This window comes from Strix uralensis, chromosome 3 (genome assembly GCF_047716275.1).
Source record: "Strix uralensis isolate ZFMK-TIS-50842 chromosome 3, bStrUra1, whole genome shotgun sequence".
NCBI classification, from domain to species: domain Eukaryota; kingdom Metazoa; phylum Chordata; class Aves; order Strigiformes; family Strigidae; genus Strix; species Strix uralensis.
The window spans coordinates 59,827,338-59,852,609 of NC_133974.1; the positions used below are offsets into that span (position 1 = coordinate 59,827,338).

The 25,272-nt window shown below is 39.2% G+C and overlaps 1 protein-coding gene across 3 annotated transcripts in view; it reads left to right on the forward strand.

Annotated features, from left to right (window-relative positions):
- The window catches only part of TPD52L1 (TPD52 like 1), a 58,172-nt gene that overhangs the window by 18,122 nt on the left and 14,778 nt on the right, over positions 1–25,272 (forward strand). For all 3 annotated transcript variants that reach the window (XM_074862426.1, XM_074862427.1, XM_074862429.1), the window contains exons 2-4: positions 1,812–1,927; positions 9,438–9,586; positions 22,157–22,258. In XM_074862426.1, the coding sequence (XP_074718527.1) occupies positions 1,812–1,927; positions 9,438–9,586; positions 22,157–22,258 (367 nt within the window). The remainder of the gene's footprint in view (positions 1–1,811; positions 1,928–9,437; positions 9,587–22,156; positions 22,259–25,272) is intronic.

Genomic DNA, 25,272 nt, shown 5'->3' on the forward strand with positions numbered 1-25,272 from the left:
CACATCTACTCCAAGACTTTCCTTAAGGGTTTTCAGCCTTAACCCTGTTGCCCCTGAGATTCTTCCTGGTGTTTCCAAGAGCTGCCCTGTACTGCTGCTCCTCCATCCGTGAAAAAAGAGACTGCTTTCAAGACCAAGGGGACTAAGTTTAGCCCAATTCCCATAGCAACACTATTAATCCTCAAACAAATACTGAACAGCAATTATGTTTAGGGATGTAGGGATGTTAATAAAGGTGATTTGGGAGTATTCCTAGTGAATAAATGTGCTTTTCTTTTGTTGTGGCTTTGGCAAACTAGGTTTTCCTGGCAAGATGCTTTTTGGGTAATAGCTAAGGTATTGACTACTTCTGTATGGTCTCATGTTTTTTTAGAAGGTTATGTGCTTAAGGGTGGTGTTCTATTCTTGCATATGGTGCCAGGCAGGGGTTCAGCACCTGTGTTGCTGCTCTTTATCTTCCCACTCAGGGGAGGCTGTGATTAACAAGGCTGAGTTCTCCACATTGTGCTCTGCAGTAAAGTTGATGGTATGAATCAAAGCAGTTCTGTTCTGTTAAATAGGAGGAAATCCAGGTGCACTGGGGGACTCTATGTGGAAGAAATGATGAAAAGCTGGGGGGAGTTTTGCTTTCTGCATGAAAATATTAAGTACTGAACTTCAAGTTGTTGAGTACTATGGACTTGCTGCTTGTAACCTCTATTCCCTATTGCCAAAACTTAACAAAGTTAAATTCTAATCTTTATGTAATAGAGTATACAGGCCTCTGTGGACCTGGGAAAGAAGTTGTTCTCTCCTGTATTAAGCAGTATACGGATGTCAGGAGTCAGCTGAGATGGCTGATTAACCCTGCTAAAGAAATGAAATACAGGGAAGAGTGTTGTCCCAGATGTAGCCTAGAGGAGAATTTTCTTCCACAACAGAAACAGATTGAGAACTTTAAAACAAGTTCCAGAGAAGCAAAAATGTTTTCTGCTATCTCATGTTTTGCATTGCTCTGTTTGCAGACAGTGAAGAACGAGAGGCTATTAATGGCTGGAACCCTAGCAGTCATTCTTTACTGAATGATTGGGAGATAGGTTATATTTTATTTCCTCTATATATATTATACCAGACAGGCCCGGGACTTGCAAACATTTATGTATGTGCTTATCTTGGTTATCATACATACTGATCCTGATCTTGGACATGCAGAAGAAGAAAGTAACTGGAGGTCCAGTATAACTGTTCACCCTTAACAGGTTTAAAAGGAGCAATCAAGGTATGCTCCTCTCTAACATCTAGAAAATTTGAACAGTAGGTATGGCATTTCCTTCTGCAAACTGTGTACATCTGTAAGGTTCTCAGATTGCTGCAGTCAGAGGTACTTGTAAAGCAAATTTGGCTCAGTAATATACTTCCTATATTGCTCAGTATACTATTGCCCCTATTCACATTAGTGATCCACATTAACCAGCTTTCTTATTTTGAAGAAAAAACTTTCTTTTTTTTTCTTTTTTTCTTCTGTCTTGTTAGAGTCAGGGAAATGCCTCATCAGGGACTAGTGGGGTCCAAGGTGACAGCTTTCTGGGAATGAGTGGTTATTTCACATATTAAATTGCTTCTGTGCAGACATTACCATCTGATACTTCCAATAGCTTTTCAGAAGCAAAGAGGAGCAGAATCCAAATGACCTTTAGCAGGAAGAGGTTGGTTTGTTTCTCTTTGTTTTTTTCGTAGTGGGTGAATATTGTATCATTCTTAGATTTTAGGGGAGGTCAGTATCATAGCTGAAATAATTGATAACGGTTGTCTTGACCTTTTAACTCTTTAAGGCCTATTGGAAACCCAGTCTTTGCATGAAGCAGATGAAGATGTGGTCACTGATGTTGATTTCACCAATGTGATTTCTGAAGAAGAAAAAGAAGAGTTAAAGATTGAGCTAGCCAAGGTAATGAATTTGAATTTCTGTGACTGTTACTGTTTCTACTTCCTTAAACTGGAAGATGGTAATTTTAGGATGAAGTACACATCATAAAGGTATGCTCTTCCATTTCAGTAAAATTATTCTAGGCTATAATAATGTGAAGCAATTAATTTCCTTAAATATTTTTGAAGATTAAATATCCTTCTACTTGATGATTGTAGAGAGAAAGTTAAATATACCTTACTGTTTTAGGCAAGACGTGTCTTTATTTATAAACCTTTCCTTAGAATGAAAGATGTTCTTATTAGATCTATGGTATTGTTGTTACAGTGGTTGTGACACCTGATGGAAAAGTGTGGTGCTCAGAGGAAAAGCTGCTGCTGCTGAGCACACTAATTTCACCACATTTTTGTTTCCTTTGGCACTGATGTGTTTGGAAAGGATTATATTTTTGGTTTCTATTTTTTGCTTTCTTAATTAAAGAACTTAAGGAGATGCATGACACCATGAAGAAGTTTAAAAATAATAACAAGGAGATGGGAGGAAAAAGGTGTGAACCGTGTGGTCTTTTTATTACAAAGATTAACGAGATTGTCTAGATTTGGTCTACAATGGGAGGGTGGATTCAGTTTTAATTACTGCTACTGAATACCACAGAAACAGAAGTGAAATTCCAAAATGGAAAATGAGAGAATGGGAAAAAGTGAGAGCTTACTTATTTTAAATATGAGACACATAACAGAAATTACAGCTGTATGAAAGGGGGGAGTTATTTTTATCTTAATTGAAATAATGATTTTTTATGACAGAAGGTTGGAGACACAGCAAGAATAAAATAACAATCCATTTGAATAGTAGGAAACCCAGAATTTGGGACTTTGAGCATATACCCTCAAAGCGTAAACTGGCCAGGGAAAAAGTATTCTTTTGTAATTGTTCCATAGTGCTCTGTGAAGCATTTGCTGCTATTACACACAGAATGGGAACATCCAGAGGACAGTTCTTTTGCAGAGATTGATCCCTGTCATTCATACAACAGAAATATTTAAATATTAAGTTGTAATGTTAAATACTCTAAGAAGTCACATTCTTAATGACTCTCAAGTCATTTACTTTCAGTGCTGATTTAAGATTTTCTAATGAAACAAAACCCAAAAGATTGAGTTTTAGCTTTAATGTTTTATCAAGCCTTGTGTTTGAGTTGCTAGTTACTTCTTTTTTCTTTGCTGATCCTGTCACATCTATAAATAATAAGAAGGAAGCTGAAACTTTACATGTTCAGTTCATCACATAGTGATGAAATAGGAGTTGGGATGTTCATTATTAGCTTTTCGTCAGGACCAGAGGCAATGGGTGCACACAGGAGGTTCCCTCTGAACATCAGGAAACATGTTTTTACTGTAAGTGTGACTGAGCACTGGTACCGGTTGCCCAGAGAGGTTGTGGAGTCTCTATCCTTGGAGATATTCAAAATCTGTCTAGGCACAGTCCTGGGCAGCTGGCTCTGTGTGGCCCTGCTTGGGCAGGGGGGTTGGACCAGACAACCTCCAGAGGTCCCTTCCAACCTTGACCATTCTGTGATTCTCTTCTCTTTTCTCATGAAAGGGACTTAAGAGGCAGATGGAAACAGGGAATTAAAAAAAGAACTTCCTGCAACCATCTGAGAATGATACGCCTTTCTCAAGAGAATTAATCTCAAGAGTTCCTGGACATCCTTCCTGCTTGCTGATTCCTATGGGAGCAGAGAGTTCTCAGTTGCTCATGGCAGAAATGCTTTAATTCATGTACAAACACAGAAGTGAGAGATTGCCTTTCAAATGTTATGATCTTGGCTGACCTAGAAATTATTTTCTGAATTGCTCGCAGCAGATTACTGGCATACAGTTTATGCTTAAAAACAAAATAAAACTGATAATTATGCTAAGAAAGGTTTGGGAAACTTGAATTTAGAGTGAACAAAGTTTAAACTTAAATGAGGCTTATGATTCTTAGAAAAGACTGTAAAAACCATGTAAGACCTTGACTCCTTCAGAAAGAAACCTCTGTGGGCACTGGCTGATGTTTCCTTTTGAAAAGCTGTTAGTCCTTACTTTCAAGCCCCCTTGGCTCCACCAGTGGTAGTTCTGTTTTCTTCCATGTGCTTATGTGTTAGGTAATACCTGTTTGAGCCTGTAGGAACAAGTACCTTTCTTCTTATTGTTCTGAAATGTTCAAATCTTCCTTCATGCTGCAGTCACTTAATAGATGATATAATGGGGAGCTATTGTGCATGTATTTAAACAGAAAAAGTATGTTCCATCTCTCTGTTGTGTATCTCTGTCTTCTTCCTCTTCCTCCTTCCCTCCCTGACATTGGGAGGGGAACTACCACTACTGTTTTTCTGACAGGTTTTTTGTATCCTCCTATTCCCCTGCTAGTAGTCTCTTTGTACTAGAAGCTTTTCAGAGCATGGGCTAACTGTTCTTGTATTTGTAGTCTGGCTAACACAGCAGGGCTCTGACTCTAACTGAGCCTTGGAATTTCTACAGTGCAAGTAAAATGAGTAACACTTACAGAAACTTCTAACAGTCATTTGAATAAATAGAGGTCAGTCTGACACTTTGGAATAATAGCAGAAAATTGTAGCCTGAAAACTTTACATAAGGCCAGAAGCTTGTTATCAGAACAGATTTATTTTTTTCCCCCTTCCTCCCTTAGTGTGAGGAGCATGGTACAATGACTTGAGTCATGATGGGGGTTGAGGTTTTGAGCTATCTCACTCACTGCTGTCAGTTGTCCTTCCCTTACGGTCATCAAAGTTGTCATTTACTCCTTGCTGTCTTCCCCCTCCCATACCTTCACAAAAGCAGCTATCTGATTTGATCTACAAGCTTTCTAGCTGATGGACAGGTTCTGAGTTCAGCTATGTGTGTAACTGAATGTTTATTCCCAGTTTGAGGAAAGATGCGAGTACCTTTTTCTGCAAACTGATTTTATTTATGAGTGTCCCTGGTGTGTTTGGATGCTATTCACCCAAGGAAAATAATTTTATTTATGGGTGTCCCTGATGTGTTTGGGTGCTATTCACCCAAGGAAAAACTTATAAATCAACAGGTACTCAGCCTGGAGGTGTAAAATTTGAGCTATATGATTGGTGCAGAGGTGAAGTGCCTGTTATTTTTTGTACTATGTTATTCTGTTCACAGTTACAACTTTCCTTAAAGGCCACTGTAGTAAGGTGCTCACATGTCCTTACAAATATTTTATGCATTTTTAGTATACATGTTACAATACTCAGCAACTTTGAAAAGGGGTAACAATTCAAAAACAATCACTAGTTTAGTCAATAGAATAGCCAATCAAAATTTAAGGGTCCCATGGATTGGCTTCATTGAGTGACAGTTTTTCTGTATGTTTGCTGTAATTTTCACATAATCCTTTTTATGTCAGAAGACACAAAGAAAGAACGGTATAGACAAGATGTAGTCTTGTGGTTTCTTTCTGAAAGCCAGTGAAATGAAGGAAAACATTATTTTCTTCCGCACAAAGTGAACTTCTTTCTGTTATCAAGTACCCTCTTACAGTTGCTCTTCCTACCAGTGATAGAGCTGGCCCTTCCTTATTACAGTTTTTGTCTGTTACATGTTTTCCAGCTTTTCTTAAAGGATATAGCTATGCAGAGAGTTGATGTTCAGTTCTAGCACAGGCAGACAGATGCATGCTGCAGGCTGGCTGCCACAGTGGTACCTGTGGTGAAGTGTGGGAGCCTGCCCTGAGAATCCAAGGTATTTCCAAGCTGTGGTTCCACGATGTGAGATGTTCTGTGGCAGTGCCCTTTCAAAGTTTCTACCCGTACTGTTTTCACCTGCGTGCCTCCTGGCTGTTTTTGATAATTGTGGTGGTGCAATTGCAGAGAGGTGTACCAGCTCACGGGGGCCAGTGGGAATTCCTTGGGACAGCACCGGCTCTGAGACCTCCCTGTCAGGGGACCATGGCCTGAGCTTTTCTGCTGGCTTTGCTGATGTTGCCACCTCCTTCTCAAGTTCTTGTCAGTATGTTATCATACTGCTGGTGTTGATTGCATAACTCGCTTCTTATTTCTTTAAACATACCTGACAAAGCCTGTCCCTCAGGTAGTTCTCACTCCTAAACAGCCATGTCTGCCTTCCTTTCAGTAGTGATGTATGTCTGTGGTACATATCACAGAACATGGGTGTACTGCATGTGCTGCTTTAATTGATCACTTCCTTCCTCTCTTCTCCATCTCCAGCCACTTGTTCCTGTCCCCTGTGCTGTACCCTCACAGGTACTTGTGCACCTCTCTGCACCGGATCTAGGAACGGATCTGGTTTAAAAATAGGCCTTTTCTGTGATGGCTTTTACCTGGTTTAGGTTCCTCTGGTGAGGAGGGCTGTGCAAACAGCCAGGCCAGGCCACTACACATTTGGGTGATGTAGTGGTAGGGAAAAAGGATGCTTAATGTAACTTAGAAGCATACATTTAACTATACTGGCTTCTTTTTTCTGTTGGGGCCCCTTAATATTTTAATTCTTACTGGCTTGATCCTTAAAACAAGCATAATAAATACTCAATTTACTATTCAGCTTACCATTCAACCCATTCATCAATGTTATTCCAACCGATAGCTGAATCTTTCCACCTCCACATTTTACATAGTACTATGTTTATCTCAGAATATAGATAATACCAACTGACATATTTTTTTTATTAATAGTAGTTTAATGCTCCGTTTTACTGATTTTTTTTTTATGAGCTGTTTTGTAAGTATCTACTGGAAAAAATCGTAAAGGTTATATGTTGAAGAATTACTGGGGTGGCTTTTTTCAGGCATACCACCATCTTAAAAGGATGACCAACCCTCTAAAACAAACAATTTGCCCTAAAATAATCAAAAATGTTAAACAGGGGAAAATAATTTTTTGGGTTTGTGTCACTGTCCTCCTTCCATATTATTAGTCAGTCCCAGATTTCAGAGAGATCTCTCTGTAATGGTGGATTTTTTCCTGGGGTCTCACCTTTGTGTGATTTATGTGTTACTCATGTCAGTTAATCATGGTAATCATAACGTCTTAGGTGGTCAGTTCCTCTCCTTGCCTTTACATGTCCCACACAGTAACAGAGGAAAGAAAAACCAGCTATTAACTCTGATTCCTAAACCCACAAAAAGGGAGAAGGAAGCTTTGTCCTTATATGATGCATCTATATTCTTCTGACTCTGTTGCACTTAGAGGGAAAGGAAACATGAGGACTAGAAGCTTGTATTTCTGTTGGCTTAAGCCCTAGTTTCATAATGGAGTCTGCATTTATGACTGGACTTTTCAAACATGCCTAAGCAGGTGATGCCTGACTTCAGTGGGAGTTTGGTATGTAACCTGCCTAAATGCTTTTCAAGATCCTACTGTAAGTCCCTAATCCTTTCTACCTACTTCACAGTCTTCAATGACTGATATCTGAACATTTGAAGGGAGGCTTTGTATCTAACATTAATTTAAAATGATGGAACTTGAGGAAGATTTTTGTCAATTCAAAACTGATCTCTAAAGAAAAATACTTTATTATTTTTAATACAGTCAGAAATGTTGTTCATATATGCCATTGAGCACATGGTTAATGCTTGCTTAGGGCTTTACAGCTTTAGATGTCCATTCAACAGAACACATGGAAAGTAATTTTAATAGAAGCCCTCAAATGTTTGCATATCTAGGTACCTAATGATAAACCTAGTGCTAGCCCATATGGAAAGCATTAATATTTAAGTACATGTAAGCATATTGATACTGGTTTAAGTTCTTTAGCAGTGTTACTCAGGCAGACTTGTGCACTGAGGGGTTTTCTGTGGGTGGGAAACAACTAAAGGGAGCTCTGAACTTAATCTGAGGAATGCCGACATTTGTGAATTCTTCTTTTGGTAAGCATTTAACCAGTTATCCTCTCAGAATGGAAACTCATACTTCCTCTTGACAGTGTTTCATTTGCAGATTAGGAGTATAATGGGGCATAAAGGACATGGGAAGGAATAAAACAATTCTGCATTGTTACGTATTTGAACAGCAAAGTGTTGCTATCACAGGCATTGGTGAATACTGATACCTGTTCCACTGAGGTCATGATTTTGCTTTGTGTTCATAGTCTTGTTGCTTAATTCCTGAGCTGCTTGAATAATTTAGATAGCATGTAGTGACAAAAGAGAAACTAATAGCTGGGGGATTCAGGGGTAAGACTTGTCTAAGAACAGTGAGCTTGCAGCCAGTTTTACAGGGAAGCAGGATGCATATGTGTGTAAAATAAAAATAATGCTGGTATTGACATCCTAAATAGAGCCCTGGAGGTCAGCAACTGATTCAGCTGCTGCTTGCCTCATTCCCTGCAGCCTATGGAGTTAAATCACAGGGAGACTGTGGTTCCAGGGAACTTAACATATGGTAATCAGATACATTACCATATGTTATCCTATTAACATATGGAGGAAGGAACACAGTTGGTAAGGGAATTTCTAAACCTGAAGTGAAAGGCAGCTGCTCTGGTGTCACTTGCCCTTGTTAGCTTCAGTACCTCTGAGTGCTGCTTGTATAATTGATTGGCTTGGGAGGCTTCCGGATGAAGAATGCAAACCCATGCTGGCAGGAGTGCTGCCCAAGGCGGGGATCCTGCGCCAGGGGCAGGCTGATTCAGCGGTCAGTCCTCTAAGTCAAGTGTCCTTGTCCTTGCCTTGCTAAAACACTGGCTTGGTTTAAATGTTTCAAACAATGTCCACTTCAGGGAGAATTATATCCCTCTGTTCGGACTGAATGGCATCTTTACAACCTGAATTTGCACAGTTTGGTGAATGACTAGGAGCTCTGAAAAGACTAGTCTGCTGTGTCTTCTGAATGCTTCTGTGCTTTGTGGAGGACCTGTTCACTCAAGTTAACAGTCCATCTGCTATATATTTTTATGTTACTATTTTGAAATACGTAGGGCCTAAAATATATAGCTAAAACTCATGTGACAAGAACGTAACTTTTTATGATACTGTCAAGTCATATGTTGTCATGTGATTTATTTTTTTTAACCTGCTCCTAAGAATTTGCATCTATTTTTTTCATGAGTGGAAGACTAAAAAGCTACAAATGTGAAGTTAAAACCCTGTACATTTGAAGAGAGATATTTGCCTGAATTATCCAGTCTTCTCTTGTTCTGCCCATTCCCATTTTACTAAGTGAATGAAAAACTGATGTTTGAGACTCCTAATGCCCTAAGGCAGATCTTGGTCAAGTCGCTCAATAGTCACTTCCTTACTGGAGAATTCTCTCTTGTCACATGCATGTGTATGATGGTGCGCATAGGTGACACAGTTTGAGACATTAATGCGGTGTCGACTCTGTTCTGGACATGTTTTTGTGATCTCCACAAGCCCTTGAGCCTCTTTGTCTCTCTAGTCACCTACAAAAAATGCAAGTTTATGTGAGATTCATTTAATCTCTTAACATCCTATTTGTTTATCCTTCTGTGGGAACAGGCTAACTCCTTTCTTCTCCCTCTTTGTTTCTCTCAGCTGGAGGATGAAATTTCAACTTTGCGGCAAGTGCTAGCAGCCAAAGAAAAGCACCTGGTTGAAATTAAACAAAAGCTTGGCATAAGTCTGATGAATGAACTGAAGCAGAACTTCAGCAAAAGCTGGCATGATATGCAGACAACTTCTGCGTGAGTACACACCTTGCACAAATTCATCTTTATATGTGTAGCCTGTTGGGGTTATTGTCTTGATGAGCCCTGGTATGAAATTTAGCAATTGAAATACCTGCCAGGAGGAGTAGATGGCAGGGACAAACATGTCAAGCTTCTCAGAGCAAGGAGACCTGAAAAAAACCCTTCCATAGCGGCAACATGCTTTGCTGCTGAGTTGTACCTCACCCTTGCAAAATCACAGCAGCTAAAACTGTTGTGGCTCTGAGAGGGTTATCTTCCTGCCTCATGACGCATTCTTACAGAGTCCTTACTGCGGAGAGAGAACCTTCTTTTAATCTCAATGTATTATATTTTTCAACTTCAAGAGAGACAATGAAAAAAACGCAAGCAACCAAAAACATCCCCAAAAACATTAGTAACTGTTTAAAAAAAAACAGTACCGTCATCTGAATTATAAAGAATACTGGCAGGATCAGTTGACGTTTGACTCTGTTTAATTCCTGCTTTTGGTTGTCCAAAAGAAACAACAAAAAATTTTTGGAGTAACTGTACCATCTTTGAGGCTGTCGTAAATCCTGTGTATGTCAAGTTTTTTGTTATTTTCCAGCAGTGTGTTCTTAGGCAAGTCCCTGAAGCCTCTCACAGCCTTGGTTTACTACTGTGCAGAATGTGAGTAGTTCACAAGAATTCAGTAAAACGTAAGCAGCTTTAGGTTCCCAGAGTGAAAGGTACTCCATAAATATGAAGCACTGTTACTCTACTGCTGTTGTTGAAATGGTTTTAACTTGAATTTTTTTTTTTTGTCTTGAACCAGACCAGTTATAGTGAGTAATTCTGTTGTCCAAGTCAGTTGCTGCCTTCCAGGAGGGTGCCTTTTAAAAATGCACCAGTTCTTGGATGAGGAAGCAGGGGGGAGAGATTATTTGGGCTGCAGCTTGCTGCCAAGAACCACTGGTGCAGGCCTTTTGTCTCACATAAGGAAGGAGTGAAAAATACACATATGGACATAGCAATAAGACTTATCCTGAATCTGCTGCAAAAATGTTCAAACCCAGGATAGGTACTGTTACTTGCAAGCTTCAAACACTTTTTGCTCTGTATCTCTGATGGAGCATCACTGAGAGAGATGGAGAATAAAGCTATGAATTCGAAAGCTCTAGGAAGGACATGATGATTAGTGAGGGGCTGGTCTCAGCTTCATACTGATCTTTATACTTAACATACGAATGTACTATGTTCCTCTAAAACTTTTTTGGCTGAATTAATAGAAACATTGTGTGGTGGTTTAATCCCTGCCGGGGTCTGAGACCACACGGCCGCTGCCCCTCCCCCACAAAGGGAGTGAAATACAAAGCCCCGAGACTGAGATAAGAAAAGGTTTAATACACAGAGCAACAGCAACACAACAAACAATAACAATAACAGTGATACCAATGAACAGAGCAAAGTATATACCGATACAGCAGTGAGAGAACCGGCTGCGCCAACCCACGCGATCACCGATTCTTCCCGCCCTCGCGCCAGGATGTGACTTCAGCATGATATATGAATAACCCGGCTAGAGCTTCCCCCCCACTGCTGGGGAAACTTAACCCTATCCTGGCTAAACCAGGACACATTGGTAGAAAGAACCACCCACCTTTCATCAAGTGCTGTCTGAAAAATTACTTTTGTTTTTTTTCTTTTCAATTGACGACTGAATTTGACGCTTAAGGAGAAGCAAGAATGAGCTGCTCCACAACAGAGCTGAGCTGGGAGTTGCCAGCAAGGCAGGCAGGGCAGTGGCATCACCCATGAAGGAGCAGTCCCACAGTACCTGAACAAAGAGAGCAGAGCAGGTCCAGTGACAGTAAACAGGGTCAAGCCAAGAGTTTACATCTCCAGGTGAGTCTGTAGTGAGGAGCCAGGTCCAAGGTCAAGCAGGGAAGTCAAATCTATGAGTCAAGATCAGTGAGATACCTGGCCAGATACAGGCACACCAGAAATGTAATTCAGGCAAGGACCAAGGGTTTAAATGCAGTCTAAGCTCTAGTGTAGCTCCTAAGTGAAGGGGAGATGTGCCTTACAAGGCTTCTCCCAACTCTTTCTTGCACAGCACTGTCACCACAGTCTTACCCAAGGTTACACAGTTGTGCTGTGTCAGAACTAGCCTTGAGTCCAGGCAGAGAAACCCATGGGAGTGGAGGGGAAGAGTTTGCAGTGCCTCTTGGTGCACTCAAGGCCCTGACAGAGACTTGGAAAAAATATGTAAAAATGTACATTTTTACATTAAAATAATATTTTTTTGTATTTTAATGAGAAGTCAAATAAGGCATCAACCCCTTAACAGGAAACGTAGTTTGTATGTCTTCTGTCTCTAACTTTTGGACAGTTTCTCAGCTAGCTCCTATTTCTTATGCCATGTCATTAACATGCTGTCTCAGTGAGGATGTCTGGCATGTGCTAGGAGAATAGACAGTCTAGAGACACTGAGCTTTAGAAGAGAGGTGGGGCGCAAGCCACCTGAACTAGAGTTACTGGGAGACACTACCAAAATTTTGAAACAAAAACTTTTGGTTTTACTTGAAATGTGGTAGCAAATTCCAAGACAGCTTTTCATTTTCCCTTCACAATGTTGACATTTTCTACAAGGATAGAGAGACTTAGGATACTTTATCAGTATGGTAGCTGCTACTTTTTATTTAATATGAGTTTCAAAAACAACAAGCCTTGTCTGAACAACTAGTTAAGACTTGTGACCTAACTCACAGGATGGATGGCACCTGGAATGACTAAATTTAAACTTGAGATTCTGACTATTTTTAAGCATTTACATTTTAAATGGTTGGCCACAGGTAGCTTAGGAGTTAGCCTGAGTGTGCTTGACATGTGCATGTCAGAAATATTCGTTAAAGGATTGCTATGATTAAAAAGGGAAAAAAAAAACACTCATAGTTTTCAAATTGAGGAAAGCTAGAGCTGGAGGTCAATGTACTGATGTCCTCCATAGATTGAAGATTATGTCAGGGTCAACATACAGTTCTGTACAAAATCTATTTCCTTGTCATTAATTCACGCTTTAAGTTATGCAAAAGCAATGTAACTACCTCTAGTAAGACATTACATTTGCGCAGCTTTTTTTTTTTGGTATAAACCCAGCTTTTTTTTAATCACCTTTGTTTTTTTCTATAAAGAAAACCTGTAATGTTGTTTGCATTTTTCAGCCTTGTATGAAATACACCTGGAAGTCCTTCACTTAATTATGATGGCCAGAATCAAAAGGCATTTTTCAAGTTCCTTGTTCATTTCCTCTGCTATTCTTTAGTGCACTGATTTTTAGTATAATCTATATGTTAGGGAAGGCAGGAGGTTCTACTATAGAGGATATCAGTAACTATAGAGCAAATGATTGCCTCAAGTTTAATTTGTTTTCATGGTGGTAAGGCATTCAACTGGAATGACTTCCCCCACACACCTTTTTAAAGATCAGGTTTCTAGTGAATAGAGATGGGTAGATGGGTGGATATTCAGATAGCTTCTAGCAATGCAGGTTTTTTATTTATATTTTAAATATAGGTAATTCATTCTTATTTAGATGCTAGAAGCTGGGTAATGTTGGCGGATTTCAAGGTTATTTGTTTTAGTTTAAGAAATGATTAAAAGTGTCTTCACAGGGATATTTACAAAGACCATAACTGAGCTTTTCTAATTAACATTTCGCTACAAAGGAAAGGTTTTATGTAACCTGAATGCAGTATGTTTACTTAGTTAAAACTGTGTGGTGGTGCTTCAGTGAAATGCCCACAGCACTCTTTAGCCTTCCTTCCTTAAGATTTTCACTGCATAGTGCATTAAGGTAAGAAGATAGCTTCTATAAAGACTAACCTAGTTTCATACAGAATCACAGAATAGTTGAGGTTGACATCATTGTCAGGAGACTGACTAGTTCAACTCCCCCTTTCAGAGCAGGGTCAGCTAAAGGAGGGTGTTCAGGACTATGTCCTGTCAGGTTTTGAGTATCTCCAAGGATGGAGACTCTACAGCCTCTCTGGGCAACCTGTTCCAGTGTTCAATTGCCCTTACTGTGAAAAACCTTTTTCTTTGTTTAAATGTTTCTTGCATTCAATATGTGCCCTTTGTCTCTTGCACTTTCAGTAGATACCACTGAGAAGAGTTTGCCTCTATCTTCTCTACTCCCTTTCATCAGGTTATTGAAGAGATCCTCACATGAGCCTTCTCTTCTGTAGGATGACCAGTCCCAGCTTTCTCAGCCTTTCCTCATATAAGAGATGCTCCAATCCCTTAGACATCTTTATGGCCCTTCACTGGACTTGCTCCACTATGTCCGTGTCTGCTCCGTACTGGGGAGCGCAGAACAGGACCCAGCACTCCTGGTGTGCCCATAACCAGAGCTGAGTAGAGGGGAAGGGTCACCTCCCTCGACCTGTAATCACTCTTCCTAATGCAGCCCAGGATACCGTCCGCCACCTTTGCTGTGAGGGCACATTGCTGACTCATGTTCAACTTGTTGTCTACCAAGACCCCAGGTCTTTTTCTGCAAGGCTGCTTTCCAGCTGGTTGATCCCCAGCCTCTACTGGCGCATGCGGTTATTAATCCCAAACTGCAGTACTCTGCATTTCCCTTTGTTGAACTTCCTGAGACTGCTCCATTTTTTTCAGACAGTCAAGGTCCCAAGTAATAGTATTCTTCAGTGCAGTTACAGAATTGCATTGCATTATGTATGGAGAAAGTTACAAGGGTCAGTGTATCATCCTCACCAGTCCCTCACATGAAGCACTAAGGACATAGATCTACCTTGGCCTTTACTAAGCATAGATATTGTAACCGTGCTCAGCTTTGCCCCTCAGCTTTTAATTTAGTGCTCTTCTGTACTCTGGAAAAAAATGGTAGGGCATTATAGTGTCCTCTTAGGAGATATTTTGGTACTACTGACTTTCTAAGAAACAGTTGTATCTGTAAAATTACCCACCAATAACCTCACTCCAGCCTAATAGTTCCCAGAAGCTCCTTTGTCATTCTTTTTCGAAATGTTAGCAACTGTTAGAAGGCATATGCCTCCTCTATTTTAAACAGGAAAACCTTTCAACCCATAGATGGAATAGTTTTATAACTACAGAGATAGAGCTAGGAAGATAAAAATGGTTGGTTTTACTACTAACCGCCTTAAAAACCAATACTCCAGATGTTCAGACCACTGTTAGCAGCAGCAGTTCCGCCATGGCAAATAAATTATTAGAATAGCTAAAAACTTGAAGAAAAACCATTCTGTCCTTGAGGGCTGTAGTAGTGAAATCAGCTGAAATGTCTCAAAAGCCCATATACTTAGTGATTCCAGCCAGGGGTTGGGGAAGGCTTTGATGTGATGGAAAGTGGACCCATGCAAGACTGCCATCTAGGATAGGAATCTCACAGATCTGTTTTCAGAATGACTTTTCATCTTTTGCCCTCACTGTCAAAAATTGTCACTTGTTGTAGAAAGGTAAAATCTTATGATTCAGAGGCCAGAATCAAGAGAATTGTAAGTGCTAGCTCTGAACAGCATGTCTCCTAGACAGTGCCTGAGACTTTCTCAGGTGGTGTCTGTGTTTTGAAGCCGTTTTAGGAAGGTTTCAATATTGCTCTGGTCTTACATGTAATACTTACCTGAGATTTGGGACAAGAGCATTCAATGTGCGCTTGGCCTTTCCCTCCAGAGGCAGAATAAATATCTCTTAGTTGACTACTGGTTGAAAGTTATGTGAGCAAGCTTGGTTCTGCTGATAGGGAACCTGAGGACAATTGTATGGGTTTCCAAAAATAGTGGGAACTTAGCGTTTTGTAGTTCAAATTTCTGCCAGGTGATGAGAAAATAGAAAGTAATAGTTGGGCTGCATGTGTTTTAGACTTACAATCTATGGTACCTGCAGTCTTCATTAGTATTACTAAATATATAGTAATGTGTTCCAGAGGTTCAGAATTTTCTCAGGAAGTCAGATATAATTTGTGGACAAGCACAGTCCTACTGTGACTTTTAGGAATTCAGCATACTGTGTTCCCACACACGTACTTGTTATGCATGGTAGTAAAAGAAATGTGGGTGTTTCTGTTCATTGCAATGTGTAATCACCTTCTGACATTTTTTTTCTTCACTAAATTTGCAAGTAAATGTAGCAGTTGTGTAAGTGAAGAAATTGCATGTTGGCTTCAGCAAGCACATTACCTGTGTGTAAGCCTGCGCTATATGGAAGGGAGCCTCTCACTTCCACTGACTTTGTGTCCTTTGGGTCAGATCAGGCAATGTTAATGGCTTCTTCAAAGATAATTTTTTTACTCCTTTTCCGCATGCATTTCTGGCCTTGAATTTGGAAGGGTGGAATAATATGGTTGGAGAAAGGACTTCGAGGAGTTAACTTAGTCTGTTCTCATTGTTGCTTTTCTAAAAGGTGTATGTCCACCTTTTTACACCAGAACCTTCAGTTAATAGAAGTTCCCCAGCAAGGTCAGGTGATCTGTTCTGGATCAATGAATACAGTGTTAGTTTCCCAGGAGAAAGCCCACTGTAATTATCATTGGGCACTAGAAAATATATACATGTATATTATAGTTATCTGTATGTATGTCTATCTAACTGTAAGGAGAGGAGTGGAGCCTGAATGTGAATTGGAATCTCTGCAATGACCAGGATTAAAAATATCCAGGAAAGGGTCAGTGTAAAGCGAAGGAAAAGAAAAGGAAAGGGAGAAATGAAAAGGAAGAGCAGAAATTAAGCAAAAGGAAAGAGAAAGAAGGAAAGGAAAAGAAAGGGAAGGGAAAAGGAAAGAAGAAAGGGGGAAGGAAGGAAGGAAAGGGAGGAAGAGGAAAAAGGAAGGGGAAGAAAGGAAAAGGGAGACTGGAATATGTTTAATCTGCATAATTTTGTTGATCTAGTGTACAGTACAGAGCCCACAGTGTTATTGTCATAGTTTAAGAGATGATGAACTGTGAAGTTTTGTCTTGGAATGTCTTAAACTCATCAGTGCTTAAGCCAACATATTGTGACTTTTCTACCTGTAGATTAACCATACCACAGCTAATTGTTTTACCCCTGTTCTGTGCTGCATTGCACAAATAGTGCTTTCACAGAATTATATCCCCATTTTTCCCACGTTTTTGAAGATTACAGTGCAGTACAGCACAGAATATTTGTTACCTTTGTCTGGCACCTTTCCTGACCTGTGATTCTCTTCAGCCAATGCAAGAGTCATCTTCAATGTGCTGCTCACAGATTTCTGGCTGCAGGCAGGTCCTCTTCAACCTGCAGAGGTTTGGTTCCCTCAGCTCTGCCTTTCCACTCTCTGTGGGAGAAGAACTACCTGGGGTATACTTCCTTTGCATCATTTTTCCTTTTTAGGCATATGTACCCATCCAAGTGCCAGCACAGTTCCAATTAATTCTTAACATACCTGGCAAAGGGAAGAATGTCTAAAAAAGTGCACCTGTCATTGTTTGTTTTTGAAGTTGGAATGAGTTTCAGGGAAGCACTAAAAAAAAAAAAAAAACAATCCCACAACACTGTAGAGTTCATTTGTGGGCAAAATGGCAATATGAATGCTCTTAGAGAATGCCTTATGTACATGTTATATGCCATTCATATATGCATTTATTTTGTTTGAGCATTAACATAATTTAGTCAATCCTGAGCCCTGTTTTTCACAGAAAATCAACAATTTTCTAGCTGAGAGTTTCTCAGAGACCCAGATGCTTTACATTGATTCAAAAAATGTCATTTGTAAGCTGACTAATGGTTTGAAAACTAAAAAGCAGCAAGCTCCATAGGGCATGGCTTGTGCTACCAGGCTCTGCTCTACTGTATGGTTTTGTTGTTAATTGTTTGCATTTTGTTGCATCTTATGCAAGCTTTATCACAGAAGAGTGTTTCTCAAATGGATTAAGTTTGACAGCAAGCATTGATTGAGAGGCACAATACTGAATGAAGATGTATTAATTAGCAGATGTACTAATTTTACAGAATGTGCAGCTTGCTATGCAAAATGTGAATATTATATTTGTGGCCTACTTCTGCTAGCAGTCCATGTGAAGTAAGGTTAGATTTAACTCCGCCATGTGAAGGGCAATTCTGTACTGAGTTGAGATGAGATCAAACAGCATGCTGTATGATTATCCTGTCTTATCCTGCAGATGATGTTGATCATTTAAATGTCTAGTTCTCTGACCTCTCTATATGTCTGCTGCATGGCTATACTCTCTATGAAGCGCTATTTCCTTCACACCTTGTGTTTTATGAAACAGTATCTTCTTTCATTTGCTTTCACTGGCTGTAAAAATCAGCTAGTGAGACCTGGTTGTCATATGATAATACAACCTAAATGCATATATGAAACTGTCAGGTGAAAATTCAGTCAAAACATGCTGCAAATCTACTTTGCCTAATTAGTGTGTTACAGTACTGGAGATGTGAGTTATCTTTAAAGCTTCTTTTAAATGTTTTGGGCATATTATCAGAATATAACTGCAATATCAGCATATCTTATGATAACCTCTTATAATGAGTTTTATAAACAATTGCTTCTTTTAAAGAAATAGCCTATTTTAAAACTAAATTATAATTGGAAGTTGATGGATTAAATTCTTAGGTTAATGTCATATAAAAGGTAATGTTCAAAATGACACAGGTGAGTTTTGTTTACAAGTGTATGATTGTGACAGCAATTCACATACCCTATTTGTTTAATCCTTATTGTCTGTGAAATATATTATAAATATTTACTGTTAAGTGCTAGGTGAAAAGAATGGAATGTGATCCTTGTTAGCCACTACCAGCAGTTCTTCTGTGCTACGGAGTATGTTTAGATGCCACAAAACCAGAGAAGGAATTCCTACTCTAGTTGCACAGATCAAGTAGCTTTTCTACTTTTACTAATGCTACTGGGCATCTGGCATAATGCTGTTAAACTCAGGGAGGTTATGGTGACTTTGTATTAGTGTAAGAAAGACATAGAGCCTAATGATGTGTTTGTGTGAAAATGCATGCTGTGGGTTGGATGGAAGATGGTATTTCTTGAATCTCTGTGTCCTAAATTCTCTGAGTTTGTTTCTGCTGGAGCATTTCTGCCTTAAGGTTCAGGGTCACTGACCTTATTTCAGCCAATGTCTGACTGCCTGTTGAGATGCTGTCACCTGTCCCGATGAGCTGGGTGGTCAGTACTTCCCTAACAATTGCCAGCCATGGCTGCTCAAAGGACGAGAGCATGCAGGTATTGTAGATGATTTAGCATGTTGGGACAATAGGAGGACCTAAGCCATACGTACAGCGCTTTTTCTAAGGAATAAATGTTAGTAGGTCTTAACTGGAATATCCAACTTTATTTCTACTCTTAAAGGTTTCTGAAGATTCTGTAAGCTGTTCAGTGCATTAAAACAAAACTGCAAACTGGTGTGTGTTACATGAGGGTATGAAAACTGCTGTCTCAGATTATTAATAGAACTGAGAATATTCCTGGAGGTCAGAGAGAATATGTTGAGGAGGTCAGTTACTAGTGCATTTGGCAAGGTATCAAATGACTGCGGTAAATACAACATAACTATGATAAAAATATCTGAACCAAAATACTGTGCTGTATATCAATACGGAGCATAGCTAACTATAGGAAGGCAATGTGCTCTGTGGAAAGATCATTTATTTATGAAGAAGGCATAGTGATACGTATAATGGTGGAGAGGCAGGGATGAGGTGGGCTTTATTTTTCAGCCATCACTGAGCTCTGCTAGGATGCAAATTACTGTTCCTTGTCTCTGCTGACAGGTATTGCATGTTGCACTGCATTTTAACTTTTGTTATTTTGTTGTTCCTTAAAGCTTTTCTTCAGCTTTGCCAAAGGGAGGAGGGCTTCATGTCAAAGGTCATTTTTGCTGAAGTTGGTGCTGAAAAAACACCAGTTGCATAACAGTCTTAGCTGGATTTATGCTGTTATGTAACGTCAAAAGCATTAGGAACATAAATGCAGTCTCTATGTCTTCCTTGGTAGTGGAAATACTGGGGAGGTTGTTGGGCTTATGGGATTTACAGAGAAAACACAATATTAGTTGGAATGCCAAAATCAGTGTCATTTCAACCAATTCTCAGGTGTGTTCTGACCAATGTAATGTTCAGAAATACATAGGGGACTCTTAATGTTTCTCAATTAAAGTTAAATGCATTTGCTGCATGGGCTATTTGGGACTATTCTCTTAACAGTGTTATACAGCATGAAGAACCTGCAGAAGGGTAAGACATGGGGATGTGTTTTCATAAAGCTAAACATGCCCGTGAATAAAATTAACTTCAAGATGTCGCCTTCAAAAAATTAGCTCAGAAGGATATCTGCAGAGTATTTTACTGTGTACAGTCAACCTGTACATAAATAAGTTCTGCTACCAAGGACCTTTTAGACCTGGAAGTCAAGTCTTGGCTTCATTTAGTCATCAGCAAAATTTCACTTGGGCTGAATGGTTTAGGAAACTTCTCTATTAGGAAAATGCCTAAAGTCTTGTATGCAATAATGTAGGCATTTTAAGAAATGCCCATATATCTATATATATAGAGAGAGAGATACAAGCCCACAGGCATTAGAATATTTGATTTTTTTTTTTCGTAAGTAACACTTCCCAAAAAGCTACGTGCTTACAGTTTGACTTGAAGCATCATTAATGTCTATTTTAGGTTCTCATCCCACTCTAGTTTATATGAGAGTATGTCCGCTGACAGCAAGAGAATGACAGAACTATTAAACTAGTTAATCTAGAGAATGAGACCTCAGTGAAATAAGAGCATTGCAATCTTGCTGTGTCCAGGAACAGAGAGCAGGTCTGAGGAGAAAGGAGACCCAGTGAAAACAGTCTTTTTGGTCTTCTTTGTATTCCACCAGAAGAAATAAACCAGACATACCCAGTCTTTCTGCCTTTCTATAATTGTTATTTGTGCTCATTCTGTCACTGTTGCGATGTTTTAGCCCTTGTTGTCATTCAGCACTGTGCATGTGATTGATTTCACTTATCTTACTCTAGGTTTCTAGAGACTTGGTACCCTGATCTAAGTTGCTCCCTGTAGGCTGCCTTTCTAGTCAGTGAAAACAGAAACAAGCACCTTCGTAGAATGAGCTATTTCACTTGGCAGTTTTAGAACTTGTTAGGTCAGGTCAGTAGTCTGTAAGATATTTTGTGGCTTAGGAACATAAAATCAAAGTATTTGTGTTGGGAAAAAGTAATTGTTGATAGACTGTTATCTGAAAGAATAGAGCATTACTTGGCATCTGCCTTCTAACCTGTGGTTTGTAAAACGGAGTCCTCAACAGGAGACTTTCAGCAATTGGTACTGCTAAGGCTAAAAGGACCCGACATAAAATGTGATGTGCCTATTGCAAATGTTAATTTTCTCTTATTTCCCCACCTGCATCCACAAAGTTATATTGCTTTCATATACCTAAAGTAAGAAGAAAACACTCTGTTTCAGGAATTAGGCAGTGGGATTTTTTTTTTATTAATCTCCAGTGTATTTTCGTACACATTTACAATCTTAGAGAATTTGTTCAAAGGAGAATTAGGACCAGTGGAATTGTATTTCTGAATTTTTCATGATCATTTCTTCAGTTCTTGTCTGCCAACACACACCACAGGATAAAAGACTGATTATAATGTGCTCTCCTTTTGTTACTGGGTCAGTACTTTTAATTCTGAGCTTGTCTGCATCACTGGGAGTATCAGATAATTTACTTGGAAGGAAGCCTCTGACGAGCTCAGAGTTAGTTTACTCAGCAGAAAAGCATCTGTGTAGAAAAGCTTATTGATTACTCTGAGAATGTAGCTTAAATCTACTGAAGAATCTACGTGGGTCAGAGCATATATTCTGGATCAGGAAATTAAGATGATTCTGTGTTTGAATGTGTATGCTATTTGTGAAATAAATGACTTATAAAAGAATTCAATGCTATTTAGAATATGCATTCACTGCCTAGAGTTTTTCATCTTTCTTTCCCTGTCTCTCCCAAAACCTTTTTCCTTTAAAGAAATTTTTTAAAAGTAAAATCGTAGCGTATGGAAACAGATTTGATCAATTTTGTCTAATTTGAAATATCAACAAATCATTTTGAAGTGTATCTGATAAATGTACCTAATACATATACGCATGGAAGACCAGACTTGTATATGTCCTGATTATTTTCTGTGCTTTAGACAGCAGATTTTGCTACCAGGTGTCTGCTACGAGAATGCTTATTTGATGTAAATTTACAGAAATTGTATCAAACAGGTATTCAACAAATCACTGTTATTCTACTTTTAAACAGCTTGCGCTGACCCCTTTGCAGGTAACATCCCCTGAGTGGGAGAGGCACAGTTAAGGATTGCTCTGGAGAGCGTTTCGCTCATATTAGGATTAAACTGCACTTAGGAAGCTGTGCAGAAACAGACGTCTTTGTAATTTGTTTTGTGCTACAGTTACGTTTGTTAATCTTTCAGTGGATGGGGCTTCTTTAAGATACGAAAATAAGAGACAAGTGAATTAATTGCAGGGGATTCTAGCCTCTCTTTTTTACTACTTATCACTATTTCTGTTCTATTTTTGTTTGCAGTTACAAGAAAACACATGAGACCCTGAGCCATGCAGGACAAAAAGCAACAGCAGCAATCAGCAATGTAGGAACTGCTATCAGCAAGAAGTTCGGAGATATGAGGTATAGGGATCTGCTGCTTCTCTGGTCTTATTTCGAGGACAAAAAGTATAAGTCATCTGTCAGCTCTTCTTTTCCTTCTACGTTAGTGTTTAAAGGTTCAAGTAGTTTTTAGTCAGACTGTTTTATAACATTCATGGTGTCAAACAAAAAGAAGGGATAACAATGAATGATGATACAATTCTTATTTGAGTGCAGGTTCAAGAAAAGTGCAATTTGAAATCCTTTTGGAATAACTTTGCAAGCTCAAGGAAATGTACAAATAAAATGGAACAAAAAATAGCTGTCAGATCTTTATTAACCCGGTTTTATTCATACATGGATTCTGGAGACCATCATCTGAAGAAAGCAAGCCTGCCTTTGAGCTGCTTGTGGACAGATAATAAAACACTTCAGGCTATTTTTTTTATCAGCTTTTTCAAGATGTACAAAGGCAAAGTTCCTCAGAATGAGAGCATAAATGAAGAAATTGTACACTGTAAACGAGCATTTCCGTTTTCAACTTGATAGCAGGATTACAGAACTTCTTCTCAGGTGTATTAGGGAGTTGATTTTTTGTGGTGAAATAAATGGACATGGATAACTCCACAATATATTATTTGAGCAGCAGAATTAGGGTCTCATTTATTAGAGATATTGGTATGTACTCTCTTTTTTGGTCATTTTGTAATGTATGAGGTAACCATATCCTAAGAACTGTGCGAATCTGTTTTACAGAACTTCAAATTTATAGGGGTTTTTTTTACTGCAAATGGTTGAACCATAGTTCTTGGCAGCTAAAACTTTTTTTCCACTTCTTTATTTTTAATCTGAATCTTGAGAAATTTTTAGAGTCCTTGCTTCATACCTACCTTTTACATACAGCTTAATAAACACTCTACAGAAGTACTAATGTTTTTCTAGGTGAAACTAAAAAAGGGAAATCTTCTTCACTGTATGATCTGCTTCACAATGTCTTTTTCCACATGCAATTTAAAATGGAAATCTAGTGAGTGACTTGCAACCAGGGTATGAACATAAACTAAGAATTGTTTGACTCAATACAGTTAAACATCCATAGGTAGTATATGCCTAGAAAAGGATATAACAATAAGAAGGGCGTGCAGTTACACTTTCCTAGTACGTTTTTTTAGCATTCAGCAATCTTAAGAGCTGAAAACATCCTAAAACACAGGTTTGATCTTTCATTTAAAAGTCTTTGAAAGGTTTTTCTTCATGAGTTCATCTTTTTTCAATTTATTTATTTTAACTTGTATGAGCTTTCGACATTCATAACACCTCATGTCTTCCCAGATGAACAGATAGTTATGTGGTAAAGAAGTGTGTGGTTTATTTGTTCGTTCATTCATTCCCTGTTCTGAGTCTCCCTGGTCTTTCCTTTGATGCCTCTGGCTCTTCTATTACAAGAAACAGTGAGTGTAGTCCTTCTGCTGTCCTTCATGTCACTCATTTCCTGTGGTTTTATCATATTTCACATCAGTTCCTTCTTTTCCAGGAGGCTCCAGTTGCATGAGTTGCTTTCACAACCCTCGTCCCTGCCTTTTTTTTTATTCTTACTGCCTTCCCTGCATTTATGGTTGTATCCTGTATTTTTGAGAAATGTGCAAGATGTGTGTGCTGCATGTGGCACCAACATATCCTCTGTTTCATTTTCTGTTCTTTCATAACACTTCTCCTGTAACAAAGAGAAGCCCACCGTTCAGTGAACAGGTCCTGTTGCTGCTTTAGATCCTACGGCGGTGACCAAAGAGTTGGTGTGCAAATACCCTGAACACTGGCTCTTGATCACAGAGGGAAGGATGACTCTAACAATTCAGTACTTCTCAGGTCATGTTGCTTGTGCTTTGCATAGGTATGAGATGAACTGCAAAGGCAGAAATGTCTCCACTGTAATAGAGCATGTTTTTCACTTAATATTTCCCTTCATTAATGACTGCTACCAAATTCCTTTGTCCTACCTATCAGTGCCAACCCCCACTCCATGGTGATCATGCTTCTGACTAGCGCTTGGAAAGCAGATGGGTGGTATTTATCCCGTTAGCCCTTTAGCTACAAAGCAAAGGCTAAGCCCATAAGCATTTTGATTAATTGAGAAACTTGTTTCTAGTACCTTTCTTTGATCAAAATTATTATCCTGAACCTGGATGGGAATTTTTCGGGAAAATATGAACTACTAGCATTGCCATTGTTTGTGGACGCTTACAGTTTAAATTCTCAGTTAGGAGAGTTTTCTTGACTCTTTATGATGAAGCAGTAAACGGAATAGCCAGGATCCCATAGTTACATGAAGCATGGAGTGACTTGGGCCTTCTGCATCTGCTGAACATCCTAAATCTGGAGTAATGGTCAGTATGCTTCCCTCAGCAACAAAGCTGACCTAAGATCTTGGCTCAGCTTGGGCAGGTGAAGTCCTATGTGGGGTCACACTGTAAACCTTATCACCTGGTTTTAAAAATCTTACCCTCTCCCACTCTAATGCCAGCTGTGTTTGGGGGAGTAAGATGTAAGAGGCATGCATTTTTTGTTTCATTGTTTGCTTGCTTCTTTGCTAATCCAAATAATTTTGAGTGATCTAGTATATGGATTATCACCACCCCCTCCCATAATGCTGATTTAAACAGACATCAGACTCTGGCTTAATTCTCTTGGTTAGGTATTAAGTCTGATAGTCACCAATGGCATCCAGATGCAAATCCCTGTTCTGCTTACTTTCAGAGCAGACACTTGAAACTGATTTCTAAAATCCAGATGATCATCATAATTCCCAGTATGTTCAGCAGTCCGGTGTGTTTGGCCTTTATTCCCTGTCTATGGTGATTTTGAAAAGGCTTGTAATCAGCTTGACTCTAAGTATTGAAGTGTGCCTTCTTTGTGAAACAAAATGCTGTTTTCCAGGTTGCCTGCTATGTCAACTGTACAGAGCACCACATGAAACACACATTTCTGTTCTGAAGATGCAGGGTCTTAATTTTCACCTTGTATTATCTCTAAAAATGTTACTAAAATATCATAGCAAC